Consider the following 27,248-nt stretch of genomic DNA (forward strand, 5'->3'; position numbering starts at 1 on the left):
TATTTGGCATTTTTAATTTAGGTTTGTTTTATTTAAGTTTAATGTTAATTCCATGCTGTGTTTCAGTAAGAACAATACAGATTCTGTATCTGTGGCTCCAGTCAGATATCCAGTAGTACAAATTAGCTTCAAGTTACACATACTGAACAAAAGAGGTTGAGCGAGCGAAGGGAGATGGGGAAAGGGGAGGGAGAAAGAAAAAATATTGAACACGCATGCAGGCTTATCAATGCCACCTTCAATGCTAACCTGCTTTGAGGAAAAGTAAAGAATAGGCAAGAATGAGCAGCCACGGATTGTTGAACTGCTACCAGCACCATGATTTTCAGCAACATTTCAGCAGTTTGGAAACTTTTGTTTTTATACAGTAAAACCACTACAATATGTCCCAATGCAACCTGTAACTTCAAGCTAAACACCCAATTAAGTTTAAACATTGGTATAAAATTCAGTTTAAACAGTTATAAAAAAAGAAAAATGCCACCACATGCATACTACCTTGCCATAACAAATCTCTCCCCTACAAGTCTGAACAGCCTTCAGGTGTAACATCCACTTCTAATGGCAATCTCGCCACATCTGGCAGGAGACAATACAGTAATGCTGAAAGAGCCTTTACGCAGTCCTGTTAGTGTCTTAAAGAACCTAAAAGCTGGCACCAGTAAAATCCACAGAAATTCACTCTTGCCTTTAAGAACTTTTAAACTGTGTAAAAAAAATAAAAATAAAGAAACCCAACAGGGCAGGAACCTAAATTCTGAGACCCAATGTAAAAGTCAGATTTGGTGGTTCTCAGAGTGACACTGAGGGTTTTTGTGGGGAAGGGGAAGGGTGGTCAGAGATGGGTTCTCTTGTTGGCCTTTGTGTCTCACTGGTTTTCATCTTCCACATCCTGCAGCGCTTCTTTATTCTGTTCTTCACCTATGAAAGTAGTTGAAAGTAAGGAAGACGTTAACTTTTAAAAACGAGACTGCAGAGTGGATTAACAAGCATCTAGAGATTAATAGTTTCATGCAAGTACACACGCTCGCTCACACACTTGCATAAATGACACACACTCCTAACATAGCCAGTTCTCGAGTGAAGCGTTTCCATGGAAATTAAGCCTTATAATCGCCTCATCACACTCCATACAGAACTGTAGCACAGGCTATTAGAAGACGAACTCTGTTGTAAGGACAAACAACAAACCACCGTTTCTGAAAACTGAGACTGCACATGTGATCAGTCCTGTTGATCAAGCGATGAACAGCCAAGACAGAAGTCATCAGAGTGGCTGTAGATCAACATCCTTAAGTCAGAAAATACCTTCGCAAAAACCTCATCGCTACTCCAGAGAGCCTTAAGGACATCTATTCACTAGCTACAGAAATGGGACCAAAACAGTTTCCAGAAATTAAACTTTTTCTGCCCAAGTCTACTCAAGTCTCAACAACAGCAAAGTACTGCAGTCAGTTTTATAAAACACGACTGATGGTATGTATTACTAAAGGTAACAAAAGAAGCACAATAAGCCATCCCTACTTCAAGTCCAGCATGACAAGAAACCCTAAGCTTCAGGTTAAAGGAAAACTTTCTGTGGAAATTAATTTCTCTTGAAAAAATGGCCAGTTTAGACCTATTCAACCAGGCTGCCACATGCAGTGAAATGAAGTCTACCCATAAAGACTCTGGTAGTAAGTGTTTCGTTATACTTCAGTTGCTGCTGGGTGAGATGCATGCAATGCCTTCTGCACATCTTTGCCCAATTTCTACTGCAACAGGAGAAAATTTAATGTACTTCAGCTAGTGCCATAACACATGCACGATTAAGTTAACTGATAAGAAAACTGAAAAATGTTTTCTTTACAATTATCCTTAACCATGTGAGATGGTGCTCTCTCTTAAGGGCAATAAACAAAAACTGCCCATTCAAAAAATTAATTTGCAATAAAATCCAATCAAATGAGACTAATGACTTTCAGCACATAATCAGAATGCCTGCTCAGAGCATGTCCAGATTCCAAAGTTATCACCAGGTACAATACAAGGTAGATTTTGGAAGAGGTGGCCTAGGAACACAAGACATCTGACATGGAACAACAACAATATTTACATTTAAAATTACATAACAGATCATTTAAGACAGAAAAGCAGAGGCCCTAACCCAGAAAGATGATTAAAAGAAGATCTGAGCATGCTCTAGCCAACGCACTTAAGCAAATACTCCTGTAACAGGCGATTGTGAAAGTACTTTTCATGCCCAAATATTCTTAATATCCATCCAGGTATGCAGCTCAATTCCCAAACATGTAAGTTACTTTGGATCTTAGTCAAGCATATATGACCTGGGTAGGGGTAACAGGTCACAAATTGGTAGAACATTGCTTAGCCCTGGAATGGAGTCAAAGATACAAGCAATTTATCAGCAGCGAGAGGTGACAGAGGCAAGCCACATTAGTGATCGGAAGAAAACTGACGCTGAAGAGTTCATTAAGCCATGACGAAGACTTACAAAGTAGAGTTTTTAGGAAATGAACAGTTGGACTTTCCTTTAGGAATCTATACAGCAGGAAAGAAGGGGAAAACAGGAATCATATGAAGACGACATTACAAGCATGAAAATAAACTAAAACAGCTTGTCTATGGCATGGTTAAAAGATACAGTAAATGAGATGGAAAAGTGTAGCAGCTGAGTAACACCTGATTTTAGAAAGTCATTCCCTACAACCTACACACCCGAAATCAAAACAGGCAAAAGCTTAATGCAAAAGAACAAGCCTTTTTCAAGTCTCCCCCACCCCTTAGGAAACTCGTAATTGTGATGATCTTTTCCAGTGCCACTATTAACTTTTACCAATCTTCAAAGGGTCTACCCATTTTGGAAATACAGAGTTCTGGAAGCAACAGTTTTAAGTGCACTCAGTCAGCCTATTAACATCTCATGAAGAAATGAGAAAACTTAATTTTCCACCTATGTCTAAACATTACGCATAAACACCGTATTTTTTGTGGACTTGAAGAACTGCGTCACAAATTTTAGTAGTTCTGCAGTATTTTAAATTTTGTTATCATAATCCCTCGCATGCATCAAACAATAACTAGGATAAACTGAAATACTTCAGGAAGAACAAAAATATCTATTTTCTATGCTATGGAGCTAATTATGAAACCAATTTCAATCTAGATTATGCAAAAAGAAATATAAAGAACCTCCATGAATAATCCTGAACTTCTACAATATACGAGATACATGAGACATGGTAGTCAGCTCACATGTAAATAAAGATAGCTTTTGGAAGATGTTCTAATGCTATCTTGCAACAGCAATCCAGCCTCGTTACTTCACCGAAATGGCTTCCTCAGCGCTCCCACAGAGCACCAGGATAATTAGCCCCATAAAAAAAAATAAAAGGTCATATCTTAATTGTAGGAATTGGGAACAAATTTCTTTTTCCAATATCTAACCATGACAAGGAAGGCAGCAAGGAAGGCATCTAATAACAGCTACAGTATTCAGAGCAGAAAGCTGTACAGGATCCATCCAGGATATACACGTATGCTTCTGTGCTATTTGATAATCTTACATAATTTGAAATAGGGTGTGGTCCCTTGCAAGAAGACTTAAGCACTAGGACGTAGGGTAACCTAGGATCCAAGACCCCACGCATTTACAGTTCTCCCAGTTCTGTCAAAAGCCCAAAGAAATAGGGGTGAAGTGTGGCCTGCAACATTCAATACTCATGATCTATGCAAAGAGCTAGAAGCTATCAAGTAACAGTATTTCTTTAAAACAAGCCCATCAATCCCACACAAAAACAGGTAGTCAGTAAAAAGTTAAAAGATTCTGCAATTGCTTTCAAATGGACACTACACCAATAAAATACTCCAAAGTAAGACTCTACTGCTATCACCATACTTCAAGTAGCATCTTACAAAAAATTTAAGACACTCATTTATTTATCTGAAGTTAAGCAGCAATGTTGTTTCAAACCCCTGTGCATTTCTAAGTACCTAACATACTTCAAACAGGACTGACTTCCCCCCACTCCAAGTTATAAGTAAAGAAAGTCAGCTCTTCCTGTCTCTCCACAATATAATTTTTGCCAAAGAAAACACAAGTTTAGTCTTTCTAGATAGAGAACGTTTCATTCACTACCAATCATCAGTGAAACAGCAGGTGTAACTCAAAAAAACTAAACAGAGGAAATTTATATTTAGCATTGTACGCAAAAGTCTAAGAGGAAAAAGTCCATTCAGTATGCCAAAAAAACCCCACTTCTAAAAATTTAAACAACTATCAGAAACAGAAGCAATCAATGTCCCACCCTCTGGTACTGCCAGGGGATATATTCAATATTTGCTCTGGCAATAGCCCACTTCACAAGTCACAACCTAGCATTTTTGAGAGTATTAAAGTACTGCAAACATCTCAAATAGCAAATTAGATTTCCTCAAGCTTTTTTTTTTTTCTCTTCTCCCCTGGTAAGAGTATTTTACAAAATCCCTTTTTCTTTTTCCTCTTCTCTTCATACTCAATTCTTCCTAAGTAGAGTAAAAGATACAGAAAGTGCTGTAAGGTGAAATGATTAGTATGATGGCAGTAAATCTTCCACTAAAATGCCAACAGAAATGTTGATCAACCCCACAAAAAAGGGGAACTAGGAACTATAGACCATTTGTGATACTTCTTCCTGCACTGGAAATTCACATCTGGTTGGAATGACAACCATATATGAACATAAAAAGCTGTAAGAAAATAAAGCTGAATTAAATGAAGTCACTGCTTTTAAAACAATCACAGATGCTTAAACAGCCAGGAAGGGAAAAAAACCCCCAAAGTTACTGATTCCACACTTCCTTCCTTCAGGTGAGAGCTGAAAAGCTTCTCAAAAGAAGCTAGTGCCACCGCTATCAACTTATCCAGTGTTAAGAAAAAACAGAAGTTCAGGAGGGTCAATTATTAGGAAAAACAGAAGTAAAACACCAAACTAATGTACATTCCATGCTCTGGTTTCTGGACAGAGCTCAGTGCAGAGCAGCATTCTAGAGCACAATTTACTTACCATCACCCTGCATGTCTGAAGTCCATAGTGTCAGATTATCACGTAACAACTGCATGATAAGTGTAGAGTCCTTATAGCTTTCTTCACTCAGTGTATCCAGTTCTGCAATAGCATCATCGAAAGCTGCTTTTGCCAACCTATAAGCACAGAACAAATCAGGTTTAACATATATTGCTAAACAGAATCCAGAAGCACCCATGATAAACCTGTGCCTCAGAACACCTATCTTCTAGTTTGGCTACATGACATCCATAGTGTCTATAACAAATTTTTACGTTATTTAACATTGTGTAGATGTTCATCCAAATAGCTCCCATCCAAAACCAGTGCCTTTGTGTGCTTAAGAACCTTTTTACTCAACAATATTGGTTTTATTAAACATTTCTACATCTTGCAGTACAAGTGATCAGGGTCTACTAAAAGCTTAAAAGGAAGAGTATTACATAACCTGCAATGACAGGAATAGAAGACAGACAGTATTTGCTTCAATCATCACTTTTATGCTCATACAAGCTGGACCCCTACAGATAGATGAGCTATTGTCATTCTGTATATGCTCACAGTTCACAGAAATTAGTAACACGATCCCTCTAACCTTGTATAATATCCAACAGCAAGAGGGGCAAGTTAAATCACCTCACACTTTTTGCAGGATAAGGGCATGCACAGAGTTAACAAGGCAAGCTGTTAAACTGCCATTAGTTGATCAATCCAAGGTTATCACTATTCTGCTTCTCATGCATGATCTATTCCCAGATAAACAAATGGGTCTGTACTCAAAAGAAAATGACAAAGTTGAAAACCTATCCAGTGAATTGACCCCATCGGAGCAAGTCATTTACTAGCATGAAGAAAGCCAGCCCAGTGTTCCTCTTGAGGAAAAGCCATTACCCAAGTAGCAATCACTTCTGGCTTGTTTGGTATTCACATGAAATTTCCCCATCTTCCCACTCACTACCTACCTGCAGGCACGATCAGGAGAATTAAGAATTTCATAGTAGAATACAGAGAAGTTGAGCGCAAGTCCTAAGCGGATAGGATGTGTTGGCGGGAGTTCTGTCATTGCAATATCACTAGCAGCTTTATAAGCCACCAAGCTATTCTCTGCAGCCTCCTTCCTGTCATTTCCTGTGGCAAACTCAGCCAGATACCTATGGTAGTCCCCCTTCCTGAAAACAGAAACAGTAGGGAGTCAGTAGGCCTTATTTCCCCCCAACCAGCCACTAAATTAACAGCACACACAAAGGACACTGCTGCTGAATTACTGTCTAGACAACAGTGCATTAGTACTTGAGTGAATTTTAAACCATCAGGCAGGAAAAACAGTTTGGGTTCCCCTATTTTCCTGCAGTAGTACACAAAATCGTAGTATTACCTTCTCCATTACCAAACTGTGTCTCTGTGCAACTGCATCTCATCTAAACTTAGGCAAGTTTTTGATCTAAAGGATAGAGATAATTCAACTACAGGAGAAAACCCTCTCTGATCATTTCAAGATTTAAACTATGCTTCAGAAAGTACAAAATATGCATCAAACTAGTGACAACAGCAACATACTCCAAGACCAAATTTCATCTGATAATGCAATTTTGAAGTTGACACTACATGACAGTTACCAATCTACCTAGTTTTCTGCTCTTTATGAGTGTACAGCTCATGCAAGAAAACACCAAAGCAGGGATGCGATTTCTACATTATTAGCTCAATTAACAAAAATGTTTTTTTTTTCCTTACATCCAAGAGCTGCACAACAGCTTATGTTAAGTTCTCATGACGGTATTCCAAACAACAGTTTCTATCCAAAACCACACAATCAGAACACTAACACCTCAAAGGCTGCCAAAAAGGGCTATTGGTTAGGCATGACTGAACTGCCATCTTTATAGAAGTTACTGTGGTTGAGTAGGCAGAAGACACATGTATAGCTACTTTATTTCTGTCTCTAGTTCAGAGACAATAAGAGGTCCTTGCCTCACAAAAAGATACTTACATTTTGTAATAGAAAACCTTGGACTCGCCAGTGTTAGCTGCTGGAATGAGGTGTTTGTCCAGTACATCCAGAATGTCACAACAGATTAACTTCAGTTCAGTCTCAACCTATTAAAAAAAACAACAAAAAAAAAATATGAAAAGAGGAGCCAAGGTTAGCACATAAGACTAAGAGCTATTTCAAAAACATCCAAACATCAAACAGGCAACATCATAAAAATACAAAGGAGGGGAAGGCAGAAGAACAAAAAATGCAGCTGCTCCACAGGTGCTTTAAGCAAAACAGTTCTGCATAATTAGCTGGCACACAAAACAGGCAAGGACTGATGTATGATGAAATGCGTAACTGAATAATGGAATTATAAATTCCCTGGAAGACATCTTGCTAGACAGTTGCATTAAGTTTGTCTCAGGATATAATTCCTTATTGCAAGGCTTGCACAACTCCTAATTCCTTACTTTGATCCTGGAAGGCTGCCCTAAAAGTGGCAACGGTGAAGGGGACAATTTGAAGATAATACAAATCTGCTAAACTCCATTACACCCCAGAGTTAAATGGCACCTTCAGAACAAGTTTCTATTGTCTACTTGGGAGACAAAGCTTTAACAGAAGAGCCTTAAGACACAAATCATGGAGTAACATAACAGAATAAAGGTGTGCCACACAAACAAAAAGGTCAGATACAAGAGGAAAACACACTCCAGAAGATACAGACTTCAGAAGCAGGCAAAAAAGGCAAAGCACAGCAACTCAGAAAAAGCAGAAATCATCAACACTAACAGCAAGATCTGTGGCCAAAGAAAACCAATAATATAAAGCCTTATTTAAAAAGAGATATTGGATTTTAATAGCCAAAGTTGAAAACATGGTCACATCACCTTCAATTTTTCTAATTTAGAATACAAAGCAAGGTCTATGAGGTTAGGTTTTACCACAGAGTTTCACATCTGAAAGCAAAGAAACTAAGCATACCCCAAAAAGCTAAAAACTGTCTTTTGACATCAACATTGCCAAAACCAGATTTGCTCTGAGCATCCCATGTCATTCACAGTAGGAGTGGTTAGTTAAGTGCAGATAGCAACCTGTTGCTGCTCTTTCATGATTTCACAGTAACTTTCATAGCTATAGCTGAAGACAACTCTGGCTCAAGCTACTTTTATGTACTATAAAGTAGAGGTTTTCAAGCAAAGGCATCAACATCATTTACAAGAAACTCCCAGAAACTGCATGTCTTGGATCACAAGAGCAGCCCCACTTAGTCCACTATCCTTTCCCATCCTCCCACCCACACAGTTTTCTTTCCTTCTTTCTTTAAGCATTTTTCTTGCCATGCAATATTTTTATCACCATATAGTTCCCAAACTATTAGGGTTTGTAACCACAACATCTACCCTCAAAAGCTGTTAAAATTATAGATCCACAATAAGTGTTCAACTGGCACATATATAGACATACCGATTTGTAAAAAATGACTTAAAAGATTTGCAAAAGTTCCTTTAGAGAAATGAATCTACAGAAAATTTCATGTATAAACCATGTCAGAATGCCCTAACATTGAGGAAGTTAGATGCTATACTTAAAGTTATGTGACAAATGCTTAAGGAAGTTGCTGAAATATGGTCACTTGAGAAGAGTCTACTTCATATATTCTTGGGCTACAAAAGCTATAAAACCTTTGGCCAGCAGTCAGTTCCTGCAAACTTCTTTCCTCTTGATCCTCTTTTTCAATGACTTCTTTTGCAGAGAGATCTTCAGCAAAACTGCAAAGAATTAAATCAGTTTCTAATCCTCTTCTGTTAAATAACCATACATGTACAAACTTCTATTTCATCTCATACAGACCTTTTTCAGCTTTGCTTAAAGGATCAGTCACACAAGTTAGAGATCAGCTGCTGTCCAGGGCAATGTAAATGTCCTGACCAAGCTTAGTTTAAAAAGATTTAATACAAATCAAGTTGATTAAGAACAAAACAAAAAACCCACAACAAAACCCTAAAAGCTCTTTTACAAAAAGGATCTGTTCTAGACAGAGTGACTCAATGAACTCTGCAAAGCAGCAGATGAGCACAAGAGCCCACACTAAGCCTGTTCAGAGCATTCAGAAAAAGGTAGGTTTAGGGCCTATCACCATTCCACCTCCAAGTATGACATATGGCACTACAGGGTCTGACCAGCAAGGAAAGACTGCTCACCCCAATGAGTGCGTAGAAGCCCCTGCAATCCATCCTGCCCCTCTTTATTTTAGTGGTAGTGCTGGCTTAATCAGATTCCAGATTGTGTTCTTAGCAGATACAAAAGCTTGTAAACCACCTGGTGATCTAAATAAGGAAACTTATCAGAAGCAACCAAGGGAAGGGTAGCCTGTACTAGTTCTTTGACCTGTTTTAATACATAGCCCCCAAAATAGCTGCACCTCACAACTGACATGCAACATGAAACTAGAACAGTAGGAAACAGTTGCTAAAGCCTGTAACCTACCTCCCTCCCACCCCTGCCAAAACAAACAGACAGACCACCCACATTTATGCCAATTCATAGCCTAACCTTTCTAAGAAGAGGGGAAGAAGAGAGCCTTGCAGCTGCCCCAGAATACAACCCAGGCTTTAAGTCGGAGCACCAGAAACACACATTCTCACATGCCACAAATACAGACCAGTAAGAGGAAGGTGAATACTTGCCCTATGCTATTAGGGAAGGGATTTAGTTTTACTGCAAGGAAGTGAACTGCATTATGTGCAGACATACACCACTTCATCCTCTCAAGGATGAAGAACGCAAGCCTCAGTGTGTTCTCATCTACAGAGATGCAGTCAGATGAGAAAGCCAGGGGCTCTACTTTTGTGTATCCAAATGACCACAGGACCCAGAAAAGCAGCCCGTCTACAAAGGAAACAAGTAAGTGGCATTTTCCCCCATGGCTATGTATGTGTTTTGTTACATTTATCTTAAGTGGTTTGGGTAAAGGCACAGCCTGGCACCTTCCATCATCTCTCAGTATTGACTAGCTCGGACAAAACCAGCCTAGCCCTACTATGACAACACCATCATCCCTTGAGTTCTGCCCCATGTCACACTGGCTAGTAGCTCAAACTCCCACTATTTTTTAAGAGCCATGTACTAAATGACAGTAAATACTGATGTAGACCAAAACCGTCAAATAATTACTTCCACACAAACTACACCTTCCATTTCAACTCAAGCAGCACTCTATAGCCAAGCAAGATCACACCTGGTTCTGGTGGTAGGAGAGGGATGTGTTTTTCTAGAGATGCTGGTTCTTTCCAACTCCCCAGTGCTTTAAACTTGGCCTGTCAGTCCCCAGACAAGTGTTTTGGTTGCCTTTTTTTTTTCTTCCCCTCCTTCTTCAGAGCCTTTCAAGCCTGGGAAGGGTCTCCCAGCACCACTGAACTTACTCTGAGAAAATGCTACAAGAGTGCCTATTTGTTGACAAAGCATAATAACCAAAAATCTGCTGAGCCTGCACTGGACCTTAGCTCTTCAGAGAAGCACTGAGCACGACAACAAGGGCAGTTGTGCTACTGTTCCAGCAGCAACAGCGAGAAGCATCACCCAAACCTTTGCAAAGTGTTCTTCAGGCCCTTACTGCCCCCATGCCATCTTGCCAAACCCATTAACAATCTCCTTATAGCAGATGCTAATTCACAGTAAGTCTCCCAGCATCTACAGACACGACCTGGTCTTCAGCTACGGATGATACACAGAAACCTCTTGGAAAATTCAGGCTAGAATTGAATAGACACAACTAGTCTTTCTCCAGTATGGAACTACATTGCAGTTATCCACAGCACTCTTCCACCTAAAGCAACTGTGATAGCTACTCCCTTTAAAGATTCAACAACTGAAGATACTGCCGGCATGGCACTGCACTTCATCTGGCACTCTCTCTCAATAGATACTTCAAGGAGTACATACATAGATTTCTTGCACAGCAGTCTGTTCTGCATGATACTTGCTCTCTTTACAAAGAGAGATGCAGAACAACACCTTTTTTACAGTCCTTTCAAAAACAAGAAAATAGTCTTTTCACTATTAAAGGACCTTTGGCAGAAGATAGTAACCACCCACAAAACGCTGGCTAAAGAACCTGGAAGCAGACAGTGTAAGACAAATATAAACAATCATCAGATAGCTATTGCCTTATTTTATATGTTCTGTTAGAAAGATTTTAGACACCCATCAAGAAATGGTATTTGGGACTGTATGTAACTGGCAGAGCCTCATCCCCTCAGCATGCCAGCATAAAATTAGAAACTCACAACTTTAACAATTCCATGGAGCAATGGAAACCCTGTGAGTCAACAGAAAGTAGTCCAGAGCCATTCCCGAGAAAAGATTTCCAAGCCAACTTCACTTCCATTGGTGGTATATGAATCGGTGCCAGGTGATGTAATAGACCCCACTGTTTCTCTGGAAGTGAAGAGCTGAACCATGTGGAGACACTTGTCCTCAAATAATGGAGATTAGGTCTCTGCAGAAATGTGTGGGATTTAAACAGTATGGGAGCATGCCTGCTCTGTACTAAACCATCATTTAAGGAAGGGAGAAGGGGGGGAACAAGAGCTCACTCCTCTAATAGCTTAAGGTTTCATTAGCTCTTACTGATTAAAGTCAAAGCTTGCTCCAAGTTCTCCATTTTAGGTAAAGTTGCACAGACTGACTAGACTCAGCATGAAGTTATGTGGATCAATTTTTCCCCTCTCAAGAGAGAGAAAATAACAAAGCCCTAGAGGTCACTACAAATACAAGGTTCACAGTTGAGATGACCATGACATCTTAGCATCCCCCATTCCCAGGAACATGGAGTGCTTCATCCCAAATTGACTGCTTTAACTGCTATCAGTGTAACTGACCAGCTTAGGGACAAAGAAAGAAAAATAAAACCTACATTTTAAGAACTAGATGCTGTCAAAGAAGTCGTACTCTGTCAGCACTAATTTCAACACAGGCATAGCTGTCTGAGCTAATAATAGGTCTGCCAGTTCAATTGTACAAGACTAACTAGGCAACTATTCACTGTTACCCAACTGCTAAGCACTTAGTTTACAGGAACTCCTGCCAAGTTTTCATCTGGGAGAAAAAGTAACAAAACAAGGCCAACATACATGAAATGCAACTACCACAGTGATAAAAGACAAGGTAAAGGAGTTAAATAAAACGGCCATTTGGCTTTACACTGCCTGCTTTTATGCCAAAACCAACTCTGAACATCCTATCCCATTAGCATTTCAATTAACAGTGTTAATGTTTTGAACTCTGTAGGACAGAGTACTGCAACAGCACCAAGTGTCAAAGTCTGCATGATCCAAAGCCACTTATATCACAAGTAGAAACTTAACAGCCATACACCTCCTTTGACATGGCTACTTTTCCAATAAAAAGTTGCTTGGGCTAAGTCAGGTTGGAGTGGAAAGAACAAGGCCTCCTGAGCATATACAGCCTCACACTTGATTAAGTAGGGAAGAAGCAAAGTGCCAGCACAGTTCAAATGCTTGGCTGATATGTAGATGCACTGAAGGAAAAGTCCTCCCTTTCTCCTTTGAGTCTACTGCCCCTTTGAGTGTTTACACAAGAACACCCAACCTCTCCCCTTCACTAAGTATATTTATTCTTCAGACAAGGAACAAACTTCATCCTTTCAAGACTGTCACTTTATTACAGGTCACCACACTGCAGGCAATCTAGAACACCAGGGCAGCTTACGGCAAGGGTAACAAAACTGGACCTTAACTAAATGACATTATGGCATAACACCAACTACATCTTACCATTTGCCGATATTCCCGAATCATTTTTAATTTATCTTCTCCACCTTTGTTTTCTTCTTTCTGTTCAATGCTGCTGATTATTCTCCAGGAAGCTCTTCTGGCTCCAATCACGTTTTTATATGCAACAGAAAGCAGGTTTCTTTCTTCCACTGTCAACTCCACATCCATTCCAGCCACTTTCTTCATTGATTCAACCATTTCTAGGAGGAAAAGGTCAGACAATTATTCTCATAGCTAAAGCATCTTTCAAGCCATTCAACAGAAGTTGTATGATAATGATAGCTTATGAAAATAGGCTCCCTCCTCCTTTCACACACAGTTATTACTGACTTTTATACCGAGTGTTCCAAACAAATATATGAGCATCTACAGAAAGAAGTATCTGATATTCTTTTAAATGCATCTGACAAGGGTCCCAAAAAATTCTTTAAAAGATAACTGGTTTTTTGTTGTGGGTTTTTTTTTTTTGTTTTAAGAGACAGACAAAAAGGATATAGCATTAGCAGCAAGCAGATTTTTCACAGTGGGTAATAGTTATCAGTACAATCCCACAGGAATGCGTGTTCTTCAAAGTGCTTCAGAAAAGGCAGTGAATAGTGAGAAAAGCATGAGCAAATGTAATCTGGCTTTTGGCACAGGAAAGATAAACTGAAGAATTACAGAATGCTCCACTGATTTGTCAACTGGAATACAGTGTAACATGGCAATTAACAAAAAAAAAATATCCAGATTTGAATAGATATAGAGAAGTATAAGTACTGTTATTAGGGAAGCAAGTCAAAGTTCCAAGAGGAAACCACCAAAAGAAAAATTAGGTGCTTGGAGAAGTAACAGAAAAGTCATCCTGAGGATACCCAGAGCAACCATATCTACCCATGCCAAGCAGCTATTCACACTGAAAAGTAACACACAAAACACAAACTGATATTTATAGTTTAAACCTTTCAAAAAGGACTTGAAACCTGAGGTTAAAATAATTATTACTAAATATAGCTTTCCTACACTCAAGTGGAATCAAAAGCTTGAACTACTTAAGGTAGGTTATAATCCTTTCATTACCTAACCACATTATGATTGCTTGTGACATATTAGAAAAATAAAAGCCAAAAACGTTAAATATATACTAATTGAGAGCCTAGTACGAGACATCCAGGAGTTGGGTTTTGTCCTGCCACACAGTGCTTCAGTTCATTTACCATTTACCTTCCACTTTCTAGAACCAGTGGGAATCCCACAGACAGAAAACAAGACTAATAATGAATGAGACTAAGCCCCAACTACCCCACCTACTCAACAGGACAACTGTTTCATAGCTATATCTGCAGGTAGAGGGACACTAGAATGACATCCTTAGCTTTTGCCAAAAGCACGATGATGTTATTAGGCTATGCTTCCCCTAATACAATGCCTTACTGTTCCGTGGCCTATTTACCTTGCCCACACATCATCGCTCCCCCATTATTTTACCTCCTTATGTTCTGCTGTGTCACGGCAGCACAAGCTATGGGAAACTAACAAAGCTTAACTGTCAATCTTTTCCTCTGGTGCAAAAAAATCACAATCTTAACAGGCATAAGCTATTTGAGCAATGGAAACTGTAAACTCAATCTTCTTCCCTGGCAGGAACAACGTCATCAGTCTCCAGCAGGTCTCCACAGGTGTAGGACAAAATTGTATAGTGGCTTATTCTTACCAGAAGTGGAAAAAAATCCCCACCGCTACCAGTAGATTTTGCTTCTCTGAATCACAGAAAGTAACAAAAAATCCACCAAGGATTTGATAAAACTTTTACAAAACACCATCCTATTGCAAAATGGTGAACCGTTTTTGCTGAAGACTTCAAGAGTTGCCCTAAAACACTCCACGTACATACATTTAATATTAACACAAGCATGCAGAATTGTAATTTAAGCTAGCTAAGTTAGGGGCAATGTGATATAGTTACAATATGCAATTTAAATAATGCAAGCACTATGACTTATTTCCTGAAGGACGACCCTACCATCTATATAAAGAATTTATTTCAAAGCTGTAAATTTTTTAAATTATGAGGGTTAAGTCATCTCGTATTTTGAAGTTTCTTAAAACAGCTGAGCTACACCAAAGATAATGGGCCTGTGTTAATTTTTGTAAACAAAGATGACAAATGGGAATTAAGTCTTGCAGTCTCTGCAATTTAGGTACCTTTGCCAAGCTCCAGCAAGAAACACAGGGCTTGTCTTTAAGCTTAATGTCTAACCGCCTTCAAATAAGAGGAGTAATTGAAACTGCACCACATCTGCAGTTTAAGAAACTAACCTGTATTTGTGAATGCATAGCCCTCCCTTCAACCATTAGTTGTTGAAGTTCATGAGCTGAAGATACATACTCTATGTAAATACAAATAATTTAAGTGTAGAAAAAGGAGGGGTTAGTCATGTCATACTATTCATCTATGATACTCATTCCCAGGCATCCTCCATCACTCTGAAGATCTTTGGTCTGACCCAGTATGACCATTATGCTTTAATCAAACATGCACGGTTTCAGATGTGTGGCAAGCTTAACTAACCAAGATCACATTAATTTTGTCCTGTTGGATCTTCTCTGAAGTTATGAAAGCCAGAGAAAATTGAACAACACTAATACCTTCTCTGGAACTGGCAGGTTTCTGAAGTACACCATGTCTTTGAACTGGCAGGTTTCTGGAGTACACCATGTCTTTTTCAATTACACTTGCAACCTTGTGCACCCCACAGGTAGTCTCTAACCATCATAAAGCAACACACATTACAGAAAATCTAGTTTTTCTTTAAAACAGTGTATGTTCTTCTGTGCTTTACCAATTGGGATTAACTACAGAGCACTTCAGCCATACTATGGTATGTACTACAACACTTCTATAGAAAACCCACTTCTTGATGAAGTAAAAAAACCCTATTCACTCCTATCTCTTGTATAATAAACAATGATACACATGTAATAATTGCTCCAGAAGCGTGGAGGTTGAGAAACACATACAGTAACACAAGATCTTCTGGCCTGTTATCAGGAAATTTTAACAACTGGGGGGGGGGGGGGGGGGGGGGGGAAATGGGGAAGCTTATCAACTACATTACATGTTTCCTTCACAATCTCTTCCCTAGACGCAGATTTGTCTACCATGGAAATTTAAAGGAAAAAACTATACACAAGACTTGCTGTTCCCTGTAAATGAGTATCTGATTCTTAGAACACACTCAAACATATAATTACAAATTTAATCAATTGCTTAGATTCTACAGGATTTTATCCATTGCTAGCCTAAACATCTACAAGCCCTTGAAACAGAGGTCCAAAATCTCTCTGCACTGGAGGACAAGCCACATTTAAGCTGAGCAATAGCTTTTACGGAGGCATACCCAAGACCCAGTCCTACCAAGAAGCACAGCCTCTGCCACTACATATTCACCCTGTTGCATCTCTTCAGTCTTCTGCAAAGGTCATTAACTATCATCTTGTAGAACCACCATAACCATGGAAAAAATGGTGCCAAAAGAAAACAGTCAATTTCTCAGAACCAGTACCAGAAAACAGGCCTTGGCACCACAAGATTTTTACAACCACATTTTTAGTAAGCCAAATAGACTTTTTGCCAAGTGACAGCCATCAAGAGTAAGACGCTGCGGGGTGGGGAGGAACACCTGAGGTTTTCTTCCATTTGTGCTGAAGCACAAAACCCTCAAGCTTCACCAACTCTTCATACTAGGTACATAGCTTCTCAATACACTGATAAAGGAACTGAAAGGTCTTCTCTTCAGAATCTTAATCCTGTTACTAGTTAAATATACAACAACAGATTAGGATCCCACCCATAAACAAGTATCTTACCTGAAAAGATTTATCAGCCTATCCACAAAATTGTTGGAGAAAAAGGTTTCTAATTTAGTGAAGAGCCCAATTTTACTTACAACACAAAAATCTGGGCTGGTATTTCAACAAGACAAAATTATTATTATGTATATACCTTGGTCTTCCACGGTAAAGCCATTAAGCCAGCCCTGAAAGTTTAAACCTGATGAATAACCTTAAGAACTCAGGCAACACAAAAGCAAGAAGACAGCTTACCTGTATCTTCTCCAATAGAAAACTAGTTCTATAAAAAAATAAAGCCATCTGTGCCTGCCAACAGAACAAATATTTTATACTCTAAGTGCAGTTTTACCTATCTGGAAGATTCCACAAGGAGGTGAAAAGCTCAGAGACCATTCAGGACAATACTAGTCCAAGATTACATTTCAGTAAGAAGGATTACTGCAATAATGAAAACTCGTTGCATATACAATCCGGAGATGCTTACACTGCATTATGGAAAAAGCAGTGTTATGCAGATTCAAAAAGACAGACTGTAGTTTAAGTGGTTAAGTTCCAGCCTCTCAGTTGATTGTGGCTGTTACCTTATTATGCTACTGTCAGATCATGCCTCCACCAGAGCAGGAAATCCCAAAAGTGTAAAATGTGGAAGAATAGGGAATATTCTGGAGAATAACATGCTTGCCCTAGATTTATATCCTTCCCCAAGCATTTGCTGTTGTCATTATAAGAAATATCACAATAAATAAACATTTGGTCTGATCAGGTTTGTATATTCTTACAGAAAACAGGTATTTAACTGAGACTCAAACCAACTGCCTAAGATACTATAAAACTGCAATAATGCCTTTTTTTTAAGTTCCTACATTCTACTACTATGATTAAGATGCTTGGCTCCTCATCGCAAACATTGCTGACTCACCTCCAGCCACTGTGAATTAACAGTAGGGACACACATGCATAGCTTGCAATGCAAAAAGGGTTTGCATAGTGGCTGCCACTACACTAAGTGCTACCTATAAAAGAGTTTTAAAACAGCCTGGTACATGGCTTAGGATTGGGTTTTGTCTTCACGTGAAAGACAGAAGATTATGCCTTACTCTAAGCTAAAAAGTAATCGGGAAGTTTATAAATGTTGAGAAGCATATGTTTAATAACCATATACTAGAGGCCAACCCACAGAATTTGTACAAAGGGCACAGTCGATAAGGAAACTTATTAGGCCACAAAATAATGAATGCCTCTCTACCAGATAAAGATGAAAAACTTTTAAGTATTTATTGCTTCTCAAACTCTAGAAATCCAAGCAACTTGGGGGAACTGGAACATCCCTATGTAAGGAAATATGGAAACAGGTGATGTACACCAAATTTACTGGAAAGACTAAAAGCTTTCACAATATAGGATACAAAACTTAAACAGTAGACCATACCAAAGAAGTAGCACCATGTATCAAACATCAGTATCTGACAGTCCTATCAAAGTTTGTGCTTCTAACAGAAACCACTTGGCCTAACAAGGGCTGATGCACTAAAGAGGAGAGCCTGTTGGGCCAAAACTACAGTATTTGCAACGTCTAGTTCAAGTATCACAGTGCTTAAGTCTCTCACTAACCACAATGTCTGATTTTTTGTTTGTTTTATGAAGCATCTAGTTACATAGCATACAATGGGGCACTCCTAATCTGCTTTTCAACAATACACAGAATCTACTTCAACCTTAATGCTGAAATAACTATCCCTTGCCACCACACACACTGGTTCAACATTACCGCAGAGCTAGAAAATCTACTAGTGGTGTGCTTAACTTCCAAAATAGGAACTACTTAAGTGAGAAAGCTTGTTAAAATAAGAACAGAAAATCACTTGTTCAATAAAGGTGGGATGGGGATGCCTTGATGGTCATCATACTGAAGGCTCAAATCAAAATGAACCTTAGGAAAAAACCCAGGTGGCATTCTTCAATACCAGGAAGTTAACAGTAGCAGAAGCACAGCACTTAGAAAATTGAAGTTGTGTTTTAAGTTTCATCTTTTCTGTTCCCCTTGTCCAAGAGGAATAAACCAGACCAAGATTTCCAAGCTTCTAAGCTGCTGCTCACTATTTCAACATTTCAGGAGCTACAAGCTGCCAACAAGCATCCAGTGTGATGGGAGGATGTGATGAATACAGCAGAAAAAACAAGTCTTCCCACACGTGTTCACCATAGAAGATTATGCACCATAACCAGTATTCAGAGAAGACTCAGTACAATACTAGTCTTGTACTTGTTCATTCTTGGAATGAACAAAAGATGATCAGTAGCAAGTCACAAGAACTCAAAGTATTTGATCCTAAACTATTGTGTATAACCTCTCAGTTGAGAATTTAGTAGTAGCAGCAGGAAACACGAAGCAGCCAACACTACGTCAATTTTCAAGAAGGGTTCCAGCAGACACTCAGGAGGAACTACAGACCCATTAATATAACACTTACAAGGGGTCAAGTTAATAGAGATTACACAAAAAAACCTGAATGAGTGGGTATATGCATAAACACTATATTGTAGAGCGTGGCCTTGTATAAACGCAAGTAATACCTCACAAATCTGCTGTGATGCTTTGAATGAGTCAAGCATATGGACAAGGAAGACATGATTGATATAGTCTACCTGGATTGCCCAAAGGCATTTGACAAGGTCCCTCACCCAAGGTTCTTTAAGGAACTCAACTGCCATGAGATAGGAAGGAAAGTCCTCACATGGATAAACATTTGGCTGAAAGACAGGAAACAGGGTATGAATACAAGACTCAAGTGTTCAGAATGGAGAAGGATCACCAGTAGAATCACACAGTAATCTGTGCTGGGAAGCATGCTAACATTTGTAAGCTGTCCAGAAAAATGGAAGCAAATAGGAAGTACTAACTTAGTAGCAGCAAACTTCTAAGAACAAACACAAGAGCGAGCTGAAGAAATAGGGGCAAGCGTATTTTCTTCATTGTGAACAGTGTTAACTGTGGAGATTAATGCCCATAGATGGCATTTTCCCTAGAACTGCAGGCCTCCACCTGCCATCAGTGGGCACCATCCTATTCACCACAATGATTGGCTCCAAATTCAAGCCAAGAGAAGGTAGGACTCATCTTTTCATCCATTAGGAACTCTTCTTCTGAACACACTATTACATTGCCCACATCAAGTTTCTCTGTGCTCTTAAGAAATCCTGCATTTGACAAGTAAGACTTAAGAGATGGCTAAACCAGTCCAGCAGCTTGCGGGGAGGTAGGCAGGTGGCTTTCCCCTCTATACCTATCAATTCCATCATGTCAGCTCAACACTTCTTTGACCTCTCAACTGGCTGATTCAGGTCACCAGTTCAGAAAAAAAAAATAATCTTGCTTATAACTTAAGAGAACTGAACTGGCTCTAAGGGTAAGACTAGAACCTGAGTAAACATTAGAAATAGCCTGGGAAGAGAGGACATCAACAGGGAGTTGTCAGATTAGCTCACCCCACTTCGCAGCACAGCACCTTTAGTTTCTAAAAGCATAAAATGAATACAACATTTACCCTTACACACCACAAAAGTTTCCATTATTTTTCTTCAAGGTCTTCATACGTTTGAAGCACCCTGAGTAGATTATTACAGGCAATTAAAAGCAGGGTGCAACTACTGAGGTACTAAAAATTGACAATTCTATCTTAAGCTCCCTATCTAGAGCACACCATGCTTACCACAACGTACAAGTTTCATACAAACGAGCATAAAAGAACTTAACAACTATATTCCCAGAAGTCAAGACAACCAACAGGCAGAGGGCAAACAAAATACCAAAGAATATCCATCCCACACAGTAGCTTAAACTATGATTTTGTGGAGAAAGCAGCAGGTTATACTGCTATTCCCTGTATAAGGTTTTAACAGCTGGTGCAGCCAAGACACTTCCAACACCTGATTGCATGACTCTGCAATATACAGTCTTACAAAGCATACTTGTACCTTTATGCACAAGTACATATTTATATTCAGAGAAATAGATGGGTTAAAATCAGATTATCCAAGCAACAGTTGTATTTTCTGCATAATCAATCCTATGGACTATCACAAGTCTTTCTTGTAACAAGAACATGATTTTTAAGTCAACACTATAATCTCTTCAAACTGTGAACATATGCTTTTCTAAATAAAAGAGGGTTTTCTCCAGTATTTTTAACAAAAGTTTTAGTTTGAAAGCAAACCTAGGCAAATCTGAAGACTGAGCCTCATCATCCATTTCTCCACTTGACTGCAATCTGCTACTAAGTCATCTTCTAATACAAGTACTCAAGTGTAACACACACCAACTCAGCTTCCAGACTCCTTGCAGAGAACCAAACCATCTAACTGTAGAGGTTTGTCGCCTTTGGTTGCTCTTGGTACCTCAGGAGATTCAAGAAGGCCATTATAGAAAAAGGCCCTCTCTCACACAAGTCCTCATGATCAGATGTAATTTTTTATGGCCCAGTATGTGAACAATTATCACTGAAAAAAAATTAACAATCTAATTCCTCCAACATTGTCTTGGCCATACTCTATCTACCTCAGATTCCCACATTTCTTAGGGATACACTGAGATTTTTTTCTGCCTTTTAGCACTTTCACATCTACCCAATTTAGAGACAAAGAGACCAGTCATACCACATCACTAGAACAGTAAGACCTTTGACTGACTGACAGGTATAAGTACTAACCATGAAGGGGGGGGGGGGGGGGGGAACAAACAAACTTAAGTGTGCTTGACATTTGCTTGAAAGAGACAGGTCCTCTGCAAACTAAAATTAATATGCAACTTAAATTCTAATTTGTGACTTAGTTTATTGATTGATTCTTCATTAAGCATAAGTTCAAGACTGGTTACTATGAGAAAAATTTTTCTAAAACAGGTTCAAATCTTGAACTGAGTCCATTGCTGCACACCTTACTGCCTTCATAATAAAGGCACATTTCCCTGATAAGACAATCCATAAAAACGTAGGAGTCAGCTGTTAGCTTGCTGTATTAGGAATCAGGAGAGCTGTAAAATAGGGGTTTTTTCCTTCTTAACCTGTACTTTGACCTATTATCTGGTTTTGGGGGGGGGGGGAACATCCCCCCACCCACCTATTTCACCTCACCTCAGTTACACCATATGTAAATTTGAAGCCATAGACTTCAAGACCTGCAGTACAAAACTGCTGTTTAGAGTTTAAGTACCTGCTTTCAGTCTACCTTGTGTCATAGCATGCTTCTCACCTGATTAAAAGAAGGATGTTACCTAGCTTCCACAATGAAGAATTGGTTTCGACATTCAGCAGCAGTCTACAGGAATGCAGATGCACACATTCTCTTAATACACAGAACTCACATATTAGTAAGGTAATTTCACAAACCACTACAATGTTACCTACTCCAATTGTTTTAAAAAAATGACAATTTATATTTATATATTATTCTGTTAATAATAGTCTTTGAAGAAACAGCAGTAAGTGAGATCTCTCACAAAGCTTCCTGTATTATAAGTAAGCTTCCTGGCATTTTGTGATTTGTCATGACATGCCTAAGCAGATCTGAGAAGATAGTCAGACATCCAAATCTCTTAATATCTCTACAGATCAGGGCTTAAGTGCTACTTACACTGCAGAAGTACCTAGAAAGTTGTCCCCTTAATCTGGGCCAATATACCGAGGACAATACAGATACAGGCCCAGATTTCCAACAATTCACAAGTACAGCTTCCAAGACTTCATAAATTCTGTAAGTGGGTCAGGTAAGTAACACCAAAGAAGCTACAGTTAGATGCCCACCATAAGTGCTGCTATAAATGCCATGAAACATACGTAATAAAAACAACCTACCACACACCACTCTCTTAAAAGTCTCAAGGAGAAAGAAGACGGGACACATCTTAATGCTATCCTAGCACTAAACATAAAAAATTGTCATTCCACACGCATTTTCAAGTTACTCAAGAGATTTGTATTCCAACGTATTTGTAGGCAGTACTTACCATTGCACCATTTTGTGTGCCAATTAATAACTGTGACCTTATGCTCATGTATCTCAAAAATCAAACTGAAGAAAAAATTAAGAATAACTTACACTTTCACCATACTGCTCCCCAAAGAATTTTGTTCACAGAATTATTTAGCAGTCTCAGCTATGATCTTGGCAGAATCGCAGTTTTTCACATAACCAAGAACAAATTATGGCAAAAATTTTTAATTGTTTCAGCTGAACTAGAATACAGAATTAGATGCTGAAACAGTATCTACAGTACATATTCTTCCAGGCCATGGACACAAGATCCATGAAGATGCATTTAGAACAGCTAGCAGAACTAGAGGGTGCACCTTAAATTTGTTTACACAACTTGATTCCAATAAACTTCGGAAGTCTGAAAAACACAGCACCGATTTAAACATGACAACTTTAAGTTCAGTGCTCCCTCCTACATGGTAACAGTCTCATTACCATTCAGAAGCGATACAGCATAAGAAGTCCTTTAAATTTTGATGTAGCCAGCTTGTTTTGCAAACATTCATGATGCTGGTAGAAAAAAAAAGGTCCATCGAGGGAAACACTGCGTTGAGGCAATCCCTACTAATAAATTTTTATTAGTTGACAGGAAGTCTGGTATTTTTGCATTGCAGATCTCTACAATAGGGTAGAATCTGATTACTTTATAATGAACTGATTTACCGATGACTTAAGAATAACACCAGAAAGACAGTCATGCCTCAAAAGCTCCCAAAGATGATGAATCCTCCAGGATGTTGGCCAAACGTCCAACTTGCATTTCCACTCAAACCAAAGCCAACACTTTCAGTTGCACTGACTCATCCATTTCAGGTGGAGAACTCTTTCCTCCCTACTCACCAAACCAACCCCAGGAATGCTGCTGGAATTTGGTCTGGGGGGTCAGGGGGAAGGAAATGCATCTTCCCACCTCGCACACTTTAGGGTAGGCAACCAGACACTGAAAAAACCCCCAAACCCCCAGCAGAATTTGCACACTTACTGTGGAATGCGGAATTGGATGCTTCCCTCTGCCCAAGTCAATTAACTTGTACCCCCAACATCTGGTTTTCTGAGGGCCATTTTTTCTATAAGTCCTTACAGTTATTGTGGAGGCTGACTGCTCTCATTTAGTGGAATTCTTAGTTCTACCTTATTTACCTACTGGAACTGTCACATAAGGGAGTCTTACTTAGGCCTTCTTTTTATTTTGTTATAGTTTCTATTTCCTTCCCAGAACGTGCATTTTTCAGCTGCTTTGCAACAGTGCTATCAGAAGCCTTCTAAGCACAACTCAGAAAAATACGTCATTTGGCAAGGACCTGGTCATGTTGTCTAGGAAAATTATGAACAGGAACTATCTGGAGTATCCTTCTACCTCTAAATGAAGTGTAACTGCATTCACACTTTTTACACACAAGGGTATTTATTTCACTTTAAATGAATAAATATAAGGTCTTAGGACAAAACTAACCGTCCCAGAAGAGTAACATCATTGAGAAAATTAAAGGCCCTTTCTATTATATGCAAGGGAAATATGTTTAAAGACAGTTGCAGGACAGACATTTCGGGGGCAAGAGACACCATCCAGGGTTGCCAGTTCCTCCCCTCTACCACTTTTTCCCCAGATATGAAACAATCAGGCATAGAGCACAAACTTACAGGAGAAAAAGAATGAAAAGACATGCTGGAAAAGTAAAATGACCCGTAATAATTTCTACCACATAACGAAAGCATATGCATTTTCTTTAGGCAATGAATTATCATGTACTCGATCCCCCCAGGGTGAGAGCTCGCTCGCTCCGGGTTTGCCAGGGGCAGCAATATCTCCAACCGAAGGCAAAGGAAGAGAAAGAAAAGCGCTAGCCCCCTCGGCCGGGACCCAATACGGCGAGCAAGCCTCTCCCCAGCATCGCCTCCCGAGGGGCCGAGAGAGCCGGGCACCCACCTTCCGGAGAGCACGGCACTGGGCGTTGTCTGCGGCGAGCCGACCTCAGCCCCACACCGCCGAGCTCGGCGAGGCCCGGCCCGAAGGTAAGCAAGGCCCGGGCCGAACAGAACCACCTCAAGCTGCGCCGGTCAGCGGTAGGATGAGGGGTAGTGGGGTCTCTTTGTCGGGCCCCCCGAGGCGGGGGCGGCTCCCCTGCCCCCCCCGGGACTCGCCCTTCGCGGCCGCCATTTTATTCCCGGCTTCTGCCGCCACCGCCCCCCGAACCGGGCCCCGCCCAGGCCCAAGCCACCCACTCGTTCAGGCCCCCCATCCCCAGCTCCACCAGCCCCTCGGGGCGCTCCCAGTCGCCATTTTGTCTGTGCCCCCCTCCTCCACCCCTGCCCCCCCTCCCCGCCCAGCCGCCATTTTGTGGCCGCTCCCTCCCTCCCTCTCCCCTTGGCCTTGCACGGCCTTCCCAGCCAGCGCTCACCATCGTAGCGCTCAGCCTGCTCAGCCAACTTGGCCTGATAGACGAGGTCCTCCCGATCGTCCATGTCCTGCAGGCGGGGCGGCGTCGGGGACTGCACGGGGCGGATGGAAGCCGATGGGGTCTGGGGGGCTCAGCAGCTACCAGCTCGCTGCTCTCCGGGCAAATATGGCGGCAGCACCTCCTCCCGCTGCATCCGGGCACTTCCGCAAGTGCGCGCATGCGCCCTGCGGCCTCCCATGGCAACGGCGGCTCCTTGGCAACGGGCGGGTAGGCGGGGGCCGGACACCGCGGCGGCGGCGGCGGCGTGAGGCGGGCGGCAGCCCGGGGGCGGCGGGGCCGCCCAGCTCCCCCGCCCGGTTGTGGCGGGTCGGCAACCGAAAGGGCGCCGTCGTTTCTTAGGGAGGCGGAGGGGGCGAAGCGCGGGGCCGCCGCCGGCGGGGTGGGGTGGGGCCGGGCCGGGCGGCGGGTGGCCGCCGGGGCTGGTGGCGGGGGGCCGTGCCTCGCGTGAGGGCGGGCCGCCGGCCAGGGGGTGCTCGGGGGGAACGGCGTTTCCCTCGACGCGTCTCTTTCTCTCAGGGAACGCGGTTCTGCTGCCCTCAAACGCTGACGATGCTATTTGAGTACGTCTCTGTGTGTTTTTGTACAAATCACCGGGCACGCTCCGTGGGTACATAATGGTGAATCTAGAAACGAGTGAAAGGCAGAAGGTCCGATTTGGCAGGTTTCTGCGATCTCTCCAGGGTGTTTACTCGAGCGAAGTATCGCCTCCAATGCTATGTCTGACGCAGGACACGATAATTTCACAGCTTTAAGAGCCTAGAAGAACTAAACCTCAAACTGAATGTTTCACAAGTTCCTCACAGAGTACTTCAGAAAAAATGAAGCGTACACTTAAATGATTGAGATAACGCCCCTATTTCCGAAATCAGAATGGTTTGAGAAAACTAAAAGGGGTTATGCTTGGCTGGCATAAATTTAATCTTTAAAGATGTGCTCACGGTAGCTGTGAGTGAAGTCTTGCATCTCTCTTTTTCCAGCGTCTCCTAGGAAGACTCAGCCTTCCTGAGGTGTAGAAGTGCACAAAGACCTTCGCAGTTCTTGACACACAGCAGAGATTGAGCAGGCCCTGGCACCTCTTGGACACAGTGTCAGGTATCCTTCTATTTAGTCTATTGTATTGTCCCCACTGAAATGGGCTCCTGATGTGTGACTGAGGGCACACACCTAAAGCACCATTTAATGCACAGTTTTTTGAATAGTTCATTGTTTCCTGAGTCATTTTAACACATTATTTCAGTTGGTGAACAAGAGCTTTTAGGGTATGTAAAATTAACATAACCTTATGGTTTTCTTACAGATAAATCTAAAAAAATAACAGAATGAAAATCAATGGTCTGTTTCCAAGGGACATTTTGGGCCCCAACTCTTTTTCAAATATCAGGGTTTATCTAATCAGAATTCCATAAAAGAAAAAACAAAGACATTAGTGTGTCCAGACTAAGGTGAAAATCAGGTGTCAAGTCCAGAAAAAAATTGCTATATTCAATTTAGTGAAAATATGATGAGAAAATGCTGGTTTTGTTGAAATTGGGAATCATTATATACCTTTACCTCTGAATTGGTGTAAATACATGGTACCATTACCAAGGCAGTTCTGGTAGGCACCCAAAAGATCCCAGCTGTATACAGAGTCACCATATATTTGCATAAATATACTAAAACTCATTGTGAGACTTTCAAATCACCTCTGCACTTCATAAATCTTGACAAAAAAAATAATCTATTTTTCAGCAAATGAGGCTTAGTTTCATATGACAGCCGTTCACAATAAATTAGATTTGCATCAATTTAGGAACTTTTCCATGATCCTCATGTTCAGTGGGCACTCAAGTTGTAGAGAGCTCAACAATATAAATAAACCAGGCCACTTTAAGCATACTTATTTGCCAGAAGTGAGGTGCATGCTTGATATCCTTGCTGAATTATAGTGTATTGTCTAAATACTTAAAATATTTTTGAACACACTTCTTACAGATGGCATGCAAATATTTGGAAATTGGTCAGGGATTTGACAAAGCATGAGGAGTAAACAGTCTAATGCAGTGAAATACTCAAAGCATAATTTGCTGACGCAATCCTTGCTTGTCCCTTGCACCCTCAACTT

At 40.6% G+C, this 27,248-nt stretch overlaps 1 protein-coding gene across 1 annotated transcript; it reads right to left on the reverse strand.

Moving 5' to 3' along the window:
- On the reverse strand, positions 1–25,287 carry YWHAE (tyrosine 3-monooxygenase/tryptophan 5-monooxygenase activation protein epsilon). The gene is made up of 6 exons (XM_049802539.1): positions 25,085–25,287; positions 12,822–13,021; positions 7,036–7,142; positions 6,008–6,214; positions 5,046–5,182; positions 1–921 (listed from the first exon to the last, which is right to left on the reverse strand). The coding sequence occupies exons 1-6, from the start codon at positions 25,146–25,148 to the stop codon at positions 869–871; spliced, it is 768 nt and encodes a 255-aa protein (XP_049658496.1). The 5' UTR covers positions 25,149–25,287; the 3' UTR covers positions 1–868.
- Positions 25,288–27,248: the final 1,961 nt, after the last annotated feature.

Source organism: Accipiter gentilis, chromosome 6 (assembly GCF_929443795.1).
Source record: "Accipiter gentilis chromosome 6, bAccGen1.1, whole genome shotgun sequence".
NCBI classification, from domain to species: Eukaryota; Metazoa; Chordata; class Aves; order Accipitriformes; family Accipitridae; genus Astur; species Astur gentilis.